The 18,160-nt window shown below is 40.3% G+C and overlaps 1 protein-coding gene across 1 annotated transcript in view; it reads left to right on the top strand.

The window, feature by feature from the left end:
- Nucleotides 1-17,024, top strand: part of LOC136863761 (uncharacterized) — a 558,429-nt gene extending 541,405 nt beyond the window's left edge. Inside the window, exon 6 of the mRNA XM_067140113.2 lies at nucleotides 16,215-17,024. Within this exon, the coding sequence (XP_066996214.2) occupies nucleotides 16,215-16,297 (83 nt within the window). The 3' untranslated portion in view covers nucleotides 16,298-17,024. The remainder of the gene's footprint in view (nucleotides 1-16,214) is intronic.
- Nucleotides 17,025-18,160: the final 1,136 nt, after the last annotated feature.

The raw sequence follows: 18,160 nt of genomic DNA, 5'->3' as shown, positions 1-18,160 counted from the left end.
AGGTTAGGAACGATAGTAGAGAGATAATTCATAATAGTACAAGAATAATTAGTAAGCTACGAAAAAGTTACGGATGAGAAACATGAAATTCGAGGTGTAAGAATTATCTGTAAATATAATCGGCAACTTGAAGTTTTTGTGGTGTACAGAATGGCAAGGCTGGTTGCTGATGCTGATGTGGAATTATTTGATAAGGTGATCAGCTGTGTGGGGAACGACAGCGATAGGAACGTTATTATAGCGGTTCCTCTGAGCATACCAAATGTAAAATCGGAAGGACAGCTGAATCAGAAAATGATAGAACCACCTAGAGGAAAAAAAATGTTCTAGACGCTGTGCTGATAAAACCAGATGAGCTCTACCCATATATAAGAACTGAGGTGATAGATGGTGTAAGTGATCGTACTTTGCCACGGAATTCTATATTAAGTAGCGTACACGTTGTAAGAACGGATCAAATTGCATAGCTCTTAACGTTACCCCAGGAAGAGGAATTTGCTTTACGTCGCAACGACACAGATAGGTCTTATGGCGAGGATGGGGTAGGAAGGGCCTAGGAGTGGGAAGGAAGCGGCCGTGGCAATAATTAAGGTACAGCCCCAGCTTTTACCTGGTGTGAGAATGGGAAACCCACGGAAAACCATCTTCAGGGGTGCCGCCAGAGGGATTTGAACCCACTATCTCCCGGATGCAAGCTCACAGCTGCACGCTCCTAACCGCACCCCCAGAAACGCGACGGAGAAGTCACTTTACTTATTTTCTCATGTGAATACTGGGTTAGAGAATTTTCTTTCCGAAGGCAGACCCTCTTGCCCACGGTCACCTCACAATCATCTTGGGGAGTTTTCATTATGATGGCAATCCCACTTGCCTACTGCTAGTCACATTCGAGTTGGGCAGTTTACATTATAAAGGCGAACATTTGCTCTCCACCTACATTTTTATATCCTCAGAAAGACTGTATTTGTGGTTTCCCCAACTGAAATCAGTATAGGTCATTGCAATTGCGTCAGTAGGTGTGTCGCGATGAAAAGCAGTACTATTAATTGAAATATTCCACCAAATGAAAAACCGTACATTTTTTGACATTTAACCAACTGTACTACGCTGCCGATCTAAGATTCCAAAGTTCTAGAACGTGAAATACTTGGTCTCAGAAAGCCGTAAACACTGTTCTGCCATTATTCCGTTAAGTGTTCACAGTGCCAGGTGTCTGTGCGAAATCGGTCAGAATTCAGGACAGGTGTCCGTGCGAAATCGGTACGAGTCACTCCGGGTAGAACAACAGAGGGAAGTTGAGGGACAGGGAACTGTTGCTGAGATGTGTGGAAGTAGGAGGAAGGGAAAAGTTAGGAAAGGGGAATGTAGAGTAAAGGATAGGAAAAGACAGGTGGAACAGGGTCATGGGAAGGAGAAAAGGGACTAGGAAGTAGCTTATGCAGCAGTGAGAGAAGATAGGGCTGACTAGGAGGGGAGGGGATCAAATGAGGTGGGTAGGGTTGAGGCTCTGGTCATGGGGGATTCCATCGTTAGACACGTGGGGAAAGTGTGTGGAGGAAAGGGAACCAGGGTAGAATGTTATCCAGGAATTAGGTTGAGGCATATGTTGAGGAAAGTAGAAGAGAGGGAGGAGGGGAAGGAGAAGGTGGTAGTGTTTCACGTTGGTACCACAACGTAAGGCAAGCTGATATAAGTACCAACATAGTTGGAGATGTGTGGGATCTGGTAAATGCAGAACGGGTGAAGTTTAAGAAAGCGGAGATTGTTATTAGTGGAATACTGTGTAAGAGGGATACTGACTGGAGGGTGACTGGGGATTTAAATGAGACTATGGAGTGGGTATGTGGGAAACTGGGAGTGAAATTTCTAGATCCTAATGGGTGGGTAGGAGATAGGGATCTGCGGTCAGATGGCCTTCTCTTAAACCGCAGTGGTACGTATAAGTTAGGAAATTTGATTGGAAGGTTAACAGGGAGGTACACTCAGGGAAACGGGGTGGCCTAGAGAGCTGTGATACGGGAGCAGGGAACTGGAAGTCAAGTAAGGATGACATAAAATTGTTAGTGATGAACTGTAGAAGTATTGTAAAGAAAGGAATAGAATTAAGTAATTTAATGGATATATATTTACCATATATTGTAACAGGAGTCGAATCATGGCTGAGAAATGATATAATGGATGCAGAAATTTTCTCACGGCACTGAAGTGTGTATCGTAGACATAGGATAGTGTAAGATATTTGTGACTCGTCGACTATCTTTACAAACATATTAAACTGCATTAAATTGAAAATATGAAATTCTCCATTTAAAATGGAAATTCGGAAATTCTGAATTAAAAATGGAAATTATGAAAATTAATATTCATTAAATAAAATACACAATCGTCGAACCCTGGACTCACACTTCCCACCTCCTTACTTATACATACGTTATTTGAAGAGCGCCAGCTACCACTCAGTGCAGCAATAATAGAATGAGAATCTTGACTATCTCTAGGGTGTGGGGTAATAAGCTTACTTTTGACAACATACCATATAAGTTCTGGGAAAAGAAAATTGGCGTTCGGTTCCCCCATTAATTTTGAGGTTAAGATATTTTACTGTCATTGAAATAACACTATAAATTCATTTGATAGAACAAAATATATTATTTAAATAATATATAAAAATAGTGAGTCTTGTTGCGATAAAACAGATGATAATATGAAATTATGACATTGCAACTGAAAGAAACTAGGCGTGAATTTGAATTCTTCTTGACCGGACATTCAACAATTTATACAGAATATATTCCTCACTGTTTCACTTGACTGTACCTTCAACACTTTCAGTGTAATTACGACGTATTCCTTAGATCTGGTGTTTACTGTAGATGTGTCACGCCTAACTTGGTGATGCATCCTTGTGACTGCTTCTTCTCCATATCATATGATTTCTTGGTAAATTTGTATATTCAACTAAGTGACCGACCAACTTTGGCCTCACTCTCTCAATGACCAAAGACTAATGGCTCACTGAGTCTTCTCCATCTCGTTCCCACTCGTTGACTTAGGGCCTCTGCTTCCAATTGAATAATGACTGTTCACTTATCCATTTTGACTTCTTCAGTGTACTGCTTCCGTTTAACTAAAGACTGACGCTACAATATGCAGCCACCTTTTATAGACGTTGCATGGCACACCTACGTAATCTCCAGAAATAACCGTGACCTACTCCCACATACGCGACAAGTATTACATGTAATGGTGAAATCCCCTGGGGCTCTCTAAGAAACTCAAAGGAACTGAGCTCAGTGCTAAGTGAGCACGATGACGTAGCCATGACGTGGCGATGACTTAACAGAAAAGTCAGCAGTATTGCACAATATAGCAATGCCATATCCAATATCTGATATATATATATATATATATATAACAATTCTCACAGTAGGCTATATGTCTTGAGTGTTATTCTACACATACGTATATATGCATACATTTAACTACAATTATGCAAGCGACAAGCGTTGCAGAATTGAATTGAATAAGAATGATAATTACAATAATAGTAATAATATCACAGATAAAATAATAATAATAATAATAATAATAATCATAATAATAATGAAGATACAGATATTATCTTGTAACGGGATTTGAACCGTTACAATAGGTATGGTGGGAGGGGGAGTATTCATTCTGGTGAAAGGAGAATTTGTAAGCTACGGAAAAGTTAAAGATGAGACACATGAAATTCTAGGTGTAAGGCTGATTTCTAAAGATAATAGGCAACTTGATATATTTGGAGTGTACAGACCAGGAAAGGGTAGCACAGACGCGGATTCGGAATTATTTGATAGGATAGTCCGCTATGTGGGAAACGACATGGAAAGAAATGTGATTGTAGCGGGAGATCTAAATTTGCCAAATGTCAATTGGGAAGGAAATGCGAACGACAGGAACCATGACCAACAAATGGCAAATAAGTTAATATGGGAAGGACAGCTGATTCAGAAAGTGATGGAACCAACTAGAGGGAAAAATATCCTGGATGTGGTGCTGTTAAAACCAGATGAGCTCTATAGAGAAACTGTAGTAATAGACGGTATTAGTGATCATGAAGCTGTTTTTGTCGTAGTTAAAAATAATTGTGATAGAAAGGAAGGTCTTAAAAGTAGGACTATTAGGCAGTACCATATTGCTGATAAAGCAGGCATGAGGCAGTTTCTAAAAAGTAACTATGATCGGTGGAAAACGGTAAATAAAAATGTAAACAGACTTTGGGATGGGTTTAATGAAATTGTTGAGGAATGCGAAAACAGGTTTGTACCTTTAAGGGTGGTAAGGAATGGAAAAGACCCACCTTATTATAATAGAGAAATAAAGATACTAAGAAGGAGGTGGAGACTGGAAAGAAATAGATTTAGAAATGGCTGTGGAAGTAAGGAGAAATTGAAGGAAATTACTAGAAAATTGAATCTAGCAAAGAAGGCAGCTAAGGATAACATGATGGCAAGCATAATTGGCAGTCATACAAATTTTAGTGAAAAATGGAATGGTACGTATAGGTATTTTAAGGCAGAAACAGGTTCCAAGAAGGACATTCCAGGAATATTTAATGAACAAGGGGAGTGTGCATGTGACGATCTTCAAAAGGCAGAAGTATTCAGTCAGCAGTATGTAAAGATTGTTGGTTACAAGGATAATATCGATATAGAGGAGGAGATTAAGGCCAAAGAAGTATTAAAATTTTCATATGATAATAATGACATTTACAATAAGATACAAAACCTGAAAACTAGAAAAGCGACTGGAATTGATCAGATATCTGGGGATATACTAAAGACAATGGGTTGGGATATAGTATAGATGCGAGCTGAAGAGAAGACTAGCGGGACGTGAGGTGGGACACGGGGGAGCAGCTTCCTCTCTCTGTCGTCTCGGCTATGGCTCTTCCTAAAAGTATCGTCAGCCAGCCAGCCAGCAGCCAGTCTCCCTTTGATGATACAAATGGCCAGTCGAACAGTTCGGTAATGTTGATCGTGTCTGTGTGTTGTAAGTGTTTTACAGCGATTTATATATTGAGACTTACATAACTGTGTTATAAAACATTTATGTTATTATAGTGCTACTTTGTATTACTATTATGGAACCCTGCCTGAAGAAAGGAAAGACTATCCACAGCGAAGCTAGGGAGGTTATCAGACATGTTATCCAAGAATGTGATAATAATAATAATTTCGTGTGGCAGACGCTCCGATGAGGTTGGGCGGCATCTGCCATGTGAAGGTAACTGCGTATGATTGTGGTGGAGGATAGTGTTATGTGTGGTGTGTGAGTTGCAGGGATGTTGAGGACAGCACAAACACCCAACCCCCGAGCCAATGGAATTAACCAATTAAGGTTAAAATCCCCGACCCGGCCGGTAATCGAACCCGGGACCCTCATTCAGTTTTGTGTGTCTCCAAGAAAAGTGACATAGGGACACAAGGATTGTTGAAGATAATTTAGGCCTACAGACTATTGTTTCAAATATTATTTTATTTCATAGTTTTGCCTATCAAGGAAAGTGACAGAGGGACACAAGGATTGATTAAGCTAATTTAGGCCTACATACTATTGTTTTAAATGTTACTTTATTTCATAGTTTTGTGTGTCACCAAGAAAAGTGACATAGGGACACAAGGATTGATTAAGCTAATTTAGGCCTACAGACTATTGTTTTAAATGTTATTTTATTTCATAGTTTTGTAAACATATGTGTACCTCAGGACTGAAGAGGCTAAACATTAACAGTGTTATATTGTCTAGGACAACACGTGTCTTACCGGTACTCCTATTAGTGTAATTTGTTTTAAGAGTCCGAACATATTTCTCCTTAGCTTACAATAGACATTATATATTAACTGAATGGCTGAATGAGTGAATGACTGACTGCATGTTTGGATGAGTTGAATGATTGGATTGTAATCATAAAATTGTTATACGCGCACATATTCAATCTGGTTTATTATTATTATTATTATTATTATTATTATTATTATTATTATTATTATTATTATTATTATTATTATTATTATTATTATTATTATTATTATTATTTTCTTCACGTAACGAACTTGCCGGGACATGTGTTTGAGAGAGAATGCATTCGTAACTCGGCACACTGACGAACGAAATTAACCTGCCTTTAGTCCACTTCATGAAAATTACTACATTTGAAATACAGGAAATAAATATCGTCTTCTTCTAGTAATGTAACCGTCATCGGACGTTGGCGATCATTTTGTAAAAATATGTAAAAAGTATTATAATAATTAATACAGTATATACATTAAAATAAAAAATAATAACAGAAGCTCTTTCGATTTGCATCTTGAAGATGGACTCTGCCAGTGATAAAATCTAATTCTGAAGATGGCATAAATACCCAGTGTCACTGGAAATTAACCTAGATTACTGTTAGTTGGAAACTGCCTTGTCTTAATATTTCGCTGGTCAGCTGTAGTCTATTAATAAATGAATAATTTTGCCCACCTGCGGTATACAAAAATACATCAAGTGCCTTGCAGGAGGAGACCACATGAGGACACTGCGACTGCGAGGGCGAACGTTTTCAGAAACGCAAGTACATACACCAGCTTGGTGACGATAAGCCAGGGACGAGAGGCGAAGCGAGGGCTAACGCATTCCCGGCCACATTCCTAGCGAAACTCTTCTCTTGAGCTCCCATCTATACCATATCTGAAGTACTTATTTGATTATTGTTTGGTCGGAGGAGCTATACAAGATGAATGGAGAGTTGCTATAGTAAGCCCTGTTTATAAAGAAAAGGGTGATAGACATAAAGCTGAAAATTACAGACCAGTAAGTTTTGACGTGCATTGTATGTATGCTTTGGGAAGACATTCTTTCTGATTATATTAGACATGTTTGTGAAATTAATAACTGGTTCGATAGAAGGCAGTTCGGTTTTAGGAAAGATTATTCCACTGAAGCTCAACTTGTAGGATTCCAGCAAGATATAGCAGATATCTTGGATTCTGGAGGTCAAATGGACTGTATCGCGATTGACGTGTCTAAAGCATTTGATAGGGTGGATCATGGGAGACTACTGGCAAAAATGAGTGCAATTGGACTAGACAAAAGAGTGACTGAATGGGTTGCTATATTTCTAGAAGATAGATATCAGAGAATTAGAGTAGGCAAAGCTTTATCTGACCCTGCAATAATTAAGAGGGGAGTTCCTCAAGGCAGTATTATCGGACCTTTATGTCTTCTTATATATATAAATGATATGAGTAAAGAGTGGAATTGGAGGTAAGGCTTTTTGCGGATGATGTTATTCTCTATAGAGTGATAAATAACTTACAAGATTGAGATCAACTGCAGCGTGACCTCGAAAATGTTGTGAGATGGGCAGCAGGCAATGGTATGTTGATAAACGGGGTTAAAATTCAGGTTGTGAGTTTCACAAATATGAAAAGTCCTCTCAGTTTTAATTACTGCGTCGATGGGGTGAAAGTTCCTTTTGGAGATCATTGTAAGTATCTAGCTGTTAATATAAGGAAAGATCTTCATTGGGGTAATCACATAAAAGGGATTGTAAATGAAGGACACAGATCTCTGCACATGGTTATGAGGGTGTTTAGGGGTCGTAGTAAGGATGTAAAGGAGAGGGCATATAAGTCTCTGGTAAGACCCCAACTAGAGTATGGTTCCAGTGTTTGGGACCCTCACCAGGATTACCTGATTCAAGAACTGGAAAAAATCCAAAGAAAAGCGGCTAGATTTGTTCTGGGTGATTTCCGACAAAAGAGTAGCGTTACAAAAATTTTGCAAAGTTTGGGTTGGGAAGAATTGAGAGAAAGAAGACGAGCTGCTCGATTAAGTGGTATGTTCCGAGCTGTCAGCGGAGAGATGGCGTGGACTGACATTAGTAGACGAATAAGTTTGAGTGGCGTTTATAAAAGTAGGAAAGATCACAATATGAAGATAAAGTTGGAATTCAAGAGGACAAACTGGGGCAAATATTCGTTTATAGAAAGGGGACTTAGGGATTAGAATAACTTACCAAGGGAGATGTTAAATAAATTTCCAATTTCTTCGAAATCATTTAGGAAAAGGCTAGGAAAACAACAGAGAGGGAATCTGCCACCTGGGCGACTGCCCTAAATGCAGATCAGTATTGACTGATTTGATTGAGTGCTCATTCCAATCAACGCCTCAGAGTAGGGTTCGAATAGGCTGAATACTATGGCGAACCACTGTGTTACATACCAATAGTGCCAGAAAATTTATGCACCAGAAGAATGGCATGCTAAGGAAGAACGTTATCTAACTCCCCAGCTACTCACCGCCAATATTCAGGCAGACTGTCATACACGGTACGCAACAGTAAACCCATCTATCGGAGATGAGTGGCAGCAAAAGAGACAAAGCATATCACAACAAAGAATGGTCAATGGAATGTTTTTGGAGTTCAGTTTTATGAACTTTCAATATTGTAGACCTTCACATTTAGTTTTCTTCTGACTCTGTGATATTAGGCATCTAATATAAAGGGAGTTCTCTTTTCTTTCATGACACCCTCTCGTCTTATTCTTCAAGCGATCGTTCCTTTACGATATTTCTCTTTTTTATAATCACCTTCACAATTTTCTTTTTCGATATGGACCTAACGCCATGCGGTTTTACACCTTTAGGCAATCATGACAGAAACCATCGCCAGTTAACACGGTTGAAGAATATTTCCATTTCAGGAATACTCCGTGTTGGTATGGACTAAGAAACAAAAGGTTACATTAATCTACATTCATGAATTCTCTCACCGTAGTCGTCCCCCTGTGGGCGGGGGTTATAGAATAACACCCACGACATACCCTGCCTGTCGTAAAAGGCGACTAAGCAGGGCCCCAGAGGCTCTGAACTAGGGAGCTTGGGTTGGCGACCACGGGCCCCTTAGCTGAGTCCTGGCATTGCTCCCAATTACTTGTGCCAGGCTCCTCACTTTCATCTAAACTATCCGAACTCCCTTGGTAAACACTCTTCTGTCTCCAACAGTATTACGTACAGAGCCCTAGGGAGACTTTCATTTTTACGCCTTTTGTGGCCTTTATTAGGCCGATTACTTCATTTTTCAAAGTGTCGGACCTCTTCCATTTTTTCTCTAATTAGTGTTATATAGAGGATGACTGCTAGTTGTACTTCCTTCGAAAACAATAACCACCACCATCACCACTCTTATAATAATATAATAATCGGTAGGGGAAAACTGCATGAAACATAAATGATCGGAAGTTATATTCCATATAACTTTGTTATAGGGACAATAACATAGGTATTAGAAAATTAAATTTTAGGCGCCTTCTCCTAAACTACCAATCCATCCAGAGTACTTGTTTTGTAATTTGCTTTACGTTGCACCGACACAGATTGGTCCCATGGCGACATGTGGTAGGAAATGGCTAGGAATGGGAGGGAATCTGCCGTGGCCTTAATTATCGTACAGCCCCAGCATTTGCCTGTTGTGAAAATCGGAAAACCTGAAAAACCATCTACAGGGCTGCCGGCAGAGGGGTTCGAACCTACTATCCCCCGCTTGCAAGCCCACAGCCGCACGACCCTAAACGCATGGCCAATTGCTCGGTACCGGGGTAAGTAAAATTATATGTAGCCTAGACTGTAGTTCCTTATTCCCTGACTCTACAACAAAGAACACCAATCAAAATCAAATGGACTCTACCCATATATAACAACTGAAGTGATAGATGGCGTAAGTGATCGTGCTTTGCTACGGAATTCTACATTATGTACTGAATTCTAGATTAAGTAGCGTACACTTTCATTTTTACGCCTTTTATGGCCTTGTCTTTATTAGGCCGATAACTTCATTTTTCAAAGTGTCGGACCAGATTGGTGATGCAAAGTTGGAAGAGGTAGATAATTTGAAGTATTTAGTAAGTGTGTTCTCCCAGGATACTATAATATACTGAGATAGAATCGAGATGCAGTAAAGCTAATGCAGTGAGCTCGCAGTTGCGATGAACAGTATTCTGTAAGAAGGAAGTCAGCTCCTGGAAGAATTAAAGAGGACAAATTGAGAAATATTCGTTTATAGGAAGGGGAGTTAGGGATTGGAATAACTTACCAATGGACATGTTCAATACATTTCCAAATTCTTTGCAATCATTTAAGAAAAGGCTAGGAAAACAAGAGATAGGGAAATTGCCACCGGGGTGACTGCCCTAAATGCAGATCAGGATTGATTAATTGATTGATTGATTGATTGATTGATTGATTGATTGATTGATTGATTGATTGATTGATTGATTGATTGATTGATTGATTGATTGATTGATTGATTGATTGATTGATTGATTGATTGATTGATTGATTGATTGATTGATTGATTGATTGATTGATTGATTGATTGATTGATTGATTGATTGATTGATTGATTGATTGATTGATTGATTGATTGATTGATTGATTGATTGATTGATTGATTGATTGATTGATTGATTGATTGATTGATTGATTGATTGATTGATTGATTGATTGATATAAATGAACTTTTGCTACTTGAATTGTTGGGGTTACTCTATTTGGAGAAGTCATATTGGGATCGGCATCAACAAGTTGCTCATTGAACTGCGTGCTACAGTTGCTTAAGAATATGATAATTCTCTAATAAAGCAACCTAACCATGGTTGTATGTCACGTGGTACTATTAATACATAGCGTTCAAGTGCGTAAAGGGATATTTTACTTTATCAATAGAGCACGACATTTTCCGCGCCAATTTGAAGTCAAAAATCCCATCTAAATCACAGGCTCAGAAAAAGCCTACTTCATTACAATGCTCCTTATTGAGTTCAAGAGACATCAAAATTTACAAAAAAAATTACGGGGAAAAGCGAACATCTTGGTGGAATGATGAAGTGAGAACGGCTTGTAAACGTAAACAAAGGCTTATCAGAAATGGCTCCAAACAAGGGCTGATGCAGACAGGGAATTGTACTTATGTGAAAAGAAAAACAGAGCGAAACAAATAGTTGTTGAATCCAAAAAGTAGTCGTGGGAAGATTTCGGTAATAACGTGGAAGGGCTAGTTAAAGCAATAGCGAAACCTTCCTGGACAGAAATTAAGAATCTTAGGATGGGAGAGAGTAAGGAAATTAACAGTGTTTTGGGTAATTAAGGTGAACTCATAATAGATCCCATGGAATCACTGGACAGGTGGAGGGAATATATTGAAAATCTTCTCAACGTAAAATATAGTACTTCCTGGTAGTGTGACGAACAACAGAGCTCATGGGGAGGAGAAGAATGATGTAGGTGAAATTACACTTGGGTAGGTGAAAAGGATGTTAAATAAATTCCATTGTCATAAAGCAGAAGGAATAGATGAAATTAGACCTGATATGGTGAAGTATAGTGGAAAGGCAGGGATGAAATGGGTTCATAGAGTAGTAAGGTTAGCGTGCAGTGTTGGTAAGGTACCTTCAGATTGGATAAAAGCAGTAATTGCACCTACGGTATCTATAAGCCAGCGAACAGGAAGGATTGCAAAAAGTATCGAGGTATCTCATTCTTTAGTGTACCAGGCAAAGTATTCACTGGCATCTTGGAAGGCAGGGTGCGATCAGTGGTTGAGAAGAAGTTGGATGAAAACCAGTGTTGTTTCAGACCACAGAGGAGATGTCAGCATCAGATTGCCAGTATACGCCAGGTAATTGAAAACTGCTACGAGAAGAATAGACAGTTGTGTTTTAGTTTCGTAGATCTAGAGAAAGCATATGGCAGAGAGCAGAGGGAAAACTTGTTCCCCATACTGGGAGACAATGGGATTAGGAGTGGATTATTAAAATCAATCAACGGCATTTATGTTGACAATTGGGCTGCAGTGAGAATTGACAGTAGAATGCGTTCTTGGTTTAAGGTAATTGCAGTGGTTAGACAAGGCTGTAATCTTTCACCTGTATTGTTCATAGATTACATGGATCATCTGCTGAAAGGTATAAAGTGGCAGGGAGGGATTAAGGTAGATGGAAATGTTGTAAGCAGTCTGGCTTATACTGACGATTTGGTTGGCAGAGTGTGCCGAAATCCTGCAGTCTAATGTCTTGGAATTTGAAAATAGGTGCAATGAGTATGGTATGAAAATGTGCCTTTCGAAGACTAAATTAACGTCAGTAGTTAAGAAATTCAAGAGAATTGAATGTCAGATTGGTGATGCAAAGTTGGAAGTGGTAGATAATTTGAAGTATTAAGGATATTTGTTCTCCCAGGATACTATAATGTAGTGAGATTGAATCAAGGTGCAGTAAAGCTAATGCAGTGAGCTCGCAGTAGCGATCAACAGTATACTGTAAGAAGGATGTCAGCTCCTGTATGAAACAATCTTTACATAGGTCTGTATCAGACCAAAGTTTCTTTACAGGAGCGAAAGCTGGGTGGAATCAGGATATTTTATTCATCAGTTAGAAGTAAGAGACATGAGAGTAGTGAGACTGATTGCTGGTTAAACAGGTGGAAACAATCGAAGGAGTGTATTCAGAATCAGGAGATAAAGGCTAAGTTAGGAATGAACTTGATGGATGAAGCAGTACGCATAAACCGGCTTTGTTGGTGGGGTCATATGAGGCGAATGGAGGAGAATAGGTTACCAAGGAGAATAATGGACTCTGTTATGGAGGGTAAGAGAAGTAGAGGGAGACCAGGATGACAATCAATCAATCAGTCAATCACTATTGATCTGCATTTAGGGCAGTCTAAGGTGACATATTCCCTATCTGTTGTTTTCCTAGCCTTTCCTTAAATGATTGCAAATAAATGGGAAATTTATTGAACATCTCTCTTGGCAAGTTATTCCAATCCCTAACTCCCCTTCCTATAAACGAATATTTGCCCCAATTTGTCCTCTTGATTTCCACCTTTACCTTCGCATTGTGATATTTCCTCCTTTTAAAAACACCACCTAAACTTACTCGTCTACTGATGTCATTCCACGCCATCTCTCCACTGACAGCTCGGAACATGCTACTTAGTCGAGCAGCTCGTCTCCTTTCTCCCAAGTCTTCCCATCCCAAACTTTGCAACATTTTTAACGGTACTCTTTTGACAGAAATCATCCAGAAGAAATCGAGCTGCTTTCCTTTGGATTTTTTCCACTTCTTGTATCAAGTATTCCTGGTGGGGGTCCCGTATACGGGAACCATACTCTAGTTGAGGTCTTACCAGTGACTTATATGCTCTCTCCTTTATATCCTTACTACAACCCCTAAATACCCTCATAACCACGTGCAGAGATCTGTACCCTTTATTTACAATCATATTTATGCGATTACCCCAATGAAGATCATTCCTTATATTAACACCTAGGTACATACAATGATCTCCAAAAAGAACTTCCATCCCATCAACGCAGTAATTAAAACTGAGAGGACTTTTCCTATTTGTGAAACTCACAACCTGTCTTTTAACCTGGTTTATCATCATATCATTGCCTACTGTCCCTCTCACAACATTATCGAGGTCCTTTTGCAGTTGCTCACAATCTTGTAACTTATTTATTACTCTGCACAGAATAACATCATCTGCAAAAATACTTATCTCTGATTCCACTCCTTTACACATGTCATGATATACAGTATACAGGATGAAGCGAAATTCGCGCACTCGGGCGTCGCAGCGTGACTCCTCACATGTCATCAACAAAAAAATGCCTATCACAAAAGATCTTTCTGCGAGTGTTATCTGGCTACACTGTAACCACATGTAGAGTAACTACCTCTGTCAGCACGTATTAGTCGTGCAGTACACTTGGTGCAGTGGATAGCGTTTTGGGTTAGCATGCAGGAGGTCGGAGGTTTCGATCCTGGGTGGAGGCGCACTTTTTATTTGCTAATTTCTATCGGACATCATCATCATCATCATCATCATCTGTTTACCCTCCAGGGTCGGCTTTTCCCTCGGACACAGCGAGGGATCCCACCTCTACCGCCTCAAGGGCAGTGTCCTGGAGCTTCAGACTCTTGGTCGGGGATACAACTGGGGAGAATGACCAGTACCTCACCCAGGCGGCCTCACCTGCTATGCTGAACAGGGGCCTTGTGGAGGGATGGGAAGATTGGAAGGGATAGGCAAGGGTGAGGGAAGGAAGCGGCCGTGGCCTTATGTTAGGTACCATCCCGGCATTCGCCTGGAGGAGAAGTGGGATACCACGGAAAACCACTTCCAGGTTGGCTGAGGTGGGAATCGAACCCACCTCTACTCAGTTGACCTCCCGAGGCTGAGTGGACCCCGTTCCAGCCCTCATACCACTTCTCAAATTTCGTGGCAGAGCCGGGAATCGAACCCGGGCCTCCGGGGGTGGCAGCCAATCACGCTAACCACTACACCACAGAGGCGGACTCTATCGGACATTACATACAATAATACAGTAAGACACAGTTTCTTAGGTCACATTTATCCTACATTTACAAAATTTAGTAACGCTGAACACGTTGTAAAGCATCTAGTAGATGAAGTGGTGCGAATAAATTCACGCCGACGACGTGAAAAGGGCGTCTTTCAAAGCTCACCAATTGTTTTTTTTAAATTTTGCTTTACGTCGCACAAGGCCCCTGTTCAGCATAGCAGGTGAGGCCGCCTGGGCGAGGTACTGGTCATACTCCCCAGTTGAATCCCCCGACCAAGAGTCTGAAGCTCCAGGACACTGCCCATGAGACGGTAGAGGTGGGATCCCTCGCTAAGTCCGAGGGAAAAACCGAACCTGGAGGGTAAACAGATGATGATGATGATGATGATGATGATGATGATGATGATGATGATGATGATGATGATGCTTTACGTCGCACCGACACAGATAGGTCTCACAGCGACGAAAGCTCACCAATGAAAACGAATGCTCGTCCATTTCTAGGATCGTAGTATGTAAGTGCAAATGGTTTCTACAGGACCCGCTGCAATCGCTGTTGACGATTAAGATGCCAGATACCATAACACGTGGACTACATTTACGAAATAAAAAAAAATACTCCTCAACCCAGGATCGACCCCTCGAACTCCTGCGTGCTAACCCCAAACTCTATCTACTACACCAACTGTACAGCACGACGTGTGTGTGCTGACGGAGGTAGTTATCCAACATGTGGTTACAGTGTTGCCAGATTGCCAATCATCAACGTCCTTTTTCTCCCGGATATACTCGGAGGACGAACTTTTGTGAGAGACATTTTTTTAATTGCTGGCATGTGAGGAGTCGCGCTGCGACGCCCGAGTGTGCGAATTTTGCTTCACCCTGTATAAGAATACCTAAAGGTCCAATAATACTCCCTTGATGAATTCTCCTCTTAATTATTACAGGGACAGATAAGGCTTCGCCTAATCTAATTCTCTGAGTTCTATTTTCTAGAAACATCGTCACCCATTCAGTCATTCTTTTGTCAAGTCCTATTGCACTCTTTTTTGCCAGTAGTCTCCTATGAGTCCGCCTCTGTGGTGTAATGGTTATCGTGATTAGCTGCCACCCCTGGAGGCCCGGGTTCGATTCCCGGCTCTGTCACGAAATTTGAAAACTGGTATGAGGGCTGGAACGGGGTCCACTCAGCCTCGGGAGGTCAACTGAGTAGAGGTGGGTTCGATTCCCACCTCAGCCATCCTGGAAGTGGTTTTCCGTGGTTTCCCACTTCTCCTCCAGGCAAATCCCGGTACCTTACTTGAGGGCACGGCCGCTTCCTTCTCTCTTCCTTGCCTATTCCATCCAATCTTCCCATCCCTCTACAAGGCCCCTGTTCAGCATAGCAGGTGAGGCAGCCTGGGCGAGGTACTGGTCATTCTTCCCAGTTGTATCCCCCGACCTAAAGTCTGAAACTCCAGGACACTGCCCTAGAGGTGGTAGAGGTGGGATCCCTCGCCGATTCCGAGGGAAAAACCGACCCTGGAGGGTAAACATATTAAGAAGCAGAAGAAGAAGAAGAAGTAGTCTCCTATGACCTACACGATTTTAGATGGTTATACTCAGCTTCTAACTAGCTGCAAATAGAGGATTGCGGCGACGCTTAGTAAGTTCACAGAGGCTTGCAGACTGAACACTGAAAGGCATTACGGTCTATAATGCATGTTATGTATAAACTTACTGTCTCTTCTATGGAACATTTACTTTATTTACCTACTGTAATACGTTATCTGTTTTGTCATTATAGAATTGTTCCTTTTGTCTGTTTCAGTGAGGGGCTGCGCTATTCGCTGCGGCGCGTCTACTCTGATCTTAGCTCTGCTGACTTCATTGGCCCTTACCACTGTAACGTGATTCCCCGGCCACCGTTTTGGTGTGCGAGGGGGAGAGTGTTAATTTGACCACGATCCATCAAACCCATGTTACTAAACTAAATCTTCCCTCCGGCAAGGTTTGCATTAGGGTTCGGGGTGACTTGAGAATGTAGTGGCGATCTGTGATGTGATAAATTCGTTTATAAAAACCCAACTGAATGAAAAGAACCGGGTTCTTCAATGTCACAGCCTCTTGGGTAACGTTCTACAGCACAATGGAAGCCAGCACAAACACTTTCTACACTTGTACTCTTTCTTTACTGGAATGAATCGGCCGCATACATGTCGGTTGATTTTAAATCGATTACCTTTCATCAGTAGTGCTACTGATTAGGAGAATTGTTACAGGCCACCGTATTGGCTGTCATGTGTGCTTCGGAACAGTTCTCTTAGGCTGGACTGGAGGGTATGATCTGATTTCAGTTTTGACTGCTCTGAACTATTTGATAATGCCCGAATCACAGTAAAAGTCCCATTTCAGATTAAATAGTCATGCATTAATCGTTACGGCATACTCGTCGTTGAGTGGTCATCGCACGAATGCTTAGAAAGTCATCGGTCCTTAAGCTGTGAAATTGAGTGTATGAACGAATGATTACATTATTCCATAAGATTCTATGAAATCTCCTAGCAGACATATTGACAACGAAGGACGATACTTGCAAAGGACAAAGGATAAAAATGTAGAGAACTTCAGTTCTCGTGGCTCTTAGAGGGAGAGCGTTATTCAAAATTTCTTTGAATTCCAGATGAGATTTCAGTTAAGGGACTTAATAGGGTGGTCGACCAAAAATGATTTTCCACAACGAGACACAGGTAATGGTAATTAAGTATAGGGCCTAATACGTTTCCTCAAACCGGTAGAATTTAATTTGAATAGATATCAAAACAGACAACGGCCTAAAAGTTTTTCCTGTAACTTTACATCACGTAAGTATTTATGCAGAAACGTTCATTTATGTATGATATTTAGCTTCAATATACAGTACACACAAATAGTCAAATAGGTAAATACTGGATGAGGATAACACATTGTGTAACTTTCCTAAATTTATTCTTACTTGAGACGGTAGCTACAGTTGGACTATTACAGTGTAGCTGGACGCAGTAAGGCTACGAATGAATTGAAGCTCTTTTTCCATACAGTAATTCATTGAGTAACACACTCAGTTAACTCCTAAAGTTGGAGTTCCTTATAGGCTGTGAATATAAGTAAATATAAAAAGTAACATAAGTGTGAACTAGTTGGTTGATACATCTGGGTTGTATTATGTAACTTTACATTCATTATTCAATCCCAGATAGTATTTCGTAATTAGTTGCTTCATAGAAAGGCTTCACATGAAATAAATAAAACATTGCAATTATGTATGTTAACCTATACTTTAAATACAGAAATATGATTTTGTATTTTATGAATTTTGGCACTTTCTACTTTCTACAGTAGTTCCTGAACGAAATAAAGAACTCTGAGCTATTCTATAGGTTTCGGGAAACGAAGAGTAGCACTAAATAAAATATTCTATGATTGTTGACATCAGAACATGTTTACGTTAATATATCCTGCATGGAAAAGGAGTCTCATTAAAGCATGAATACTGACTGTGATTTTTTCTCTTGTAAGATATTAATAGACGTATTCTGGATGGAGGAACTTGTGCGGTACATAAAAATATGGGCTGAACTATATAGTTTACCTATTAATTTCAGGACGTTGCCCTCAACCCACAATAATACAAATATATTTGACTTCTTGTAATTTGTGCCTTATTCCGTCCAGCTACTTAAATAATGGCACATTGATTTAAGCGAATCGAATTCATTTCTGAGTAAAACCTCCATA

This window comes from Anabrus simplex, chromosome 2 (genome assembly GCF_040414725.1).
Source record: "Anabrus simplex isolate iqAnaSimp1 chromosome 2, ASM4041472v1, whole genome shotgun sequence".
Lineage (NCBI taxonomy): Eukaryota > Metazoa > Arthropoda > Insecta > Orthoptera > Tettigoniidae > Anabrus > Anabrus simplex.
Note: the sequence above shows the minus strand (reverse complement) of the source record. Positions and strands in the feature narration are given on the sequence as shown.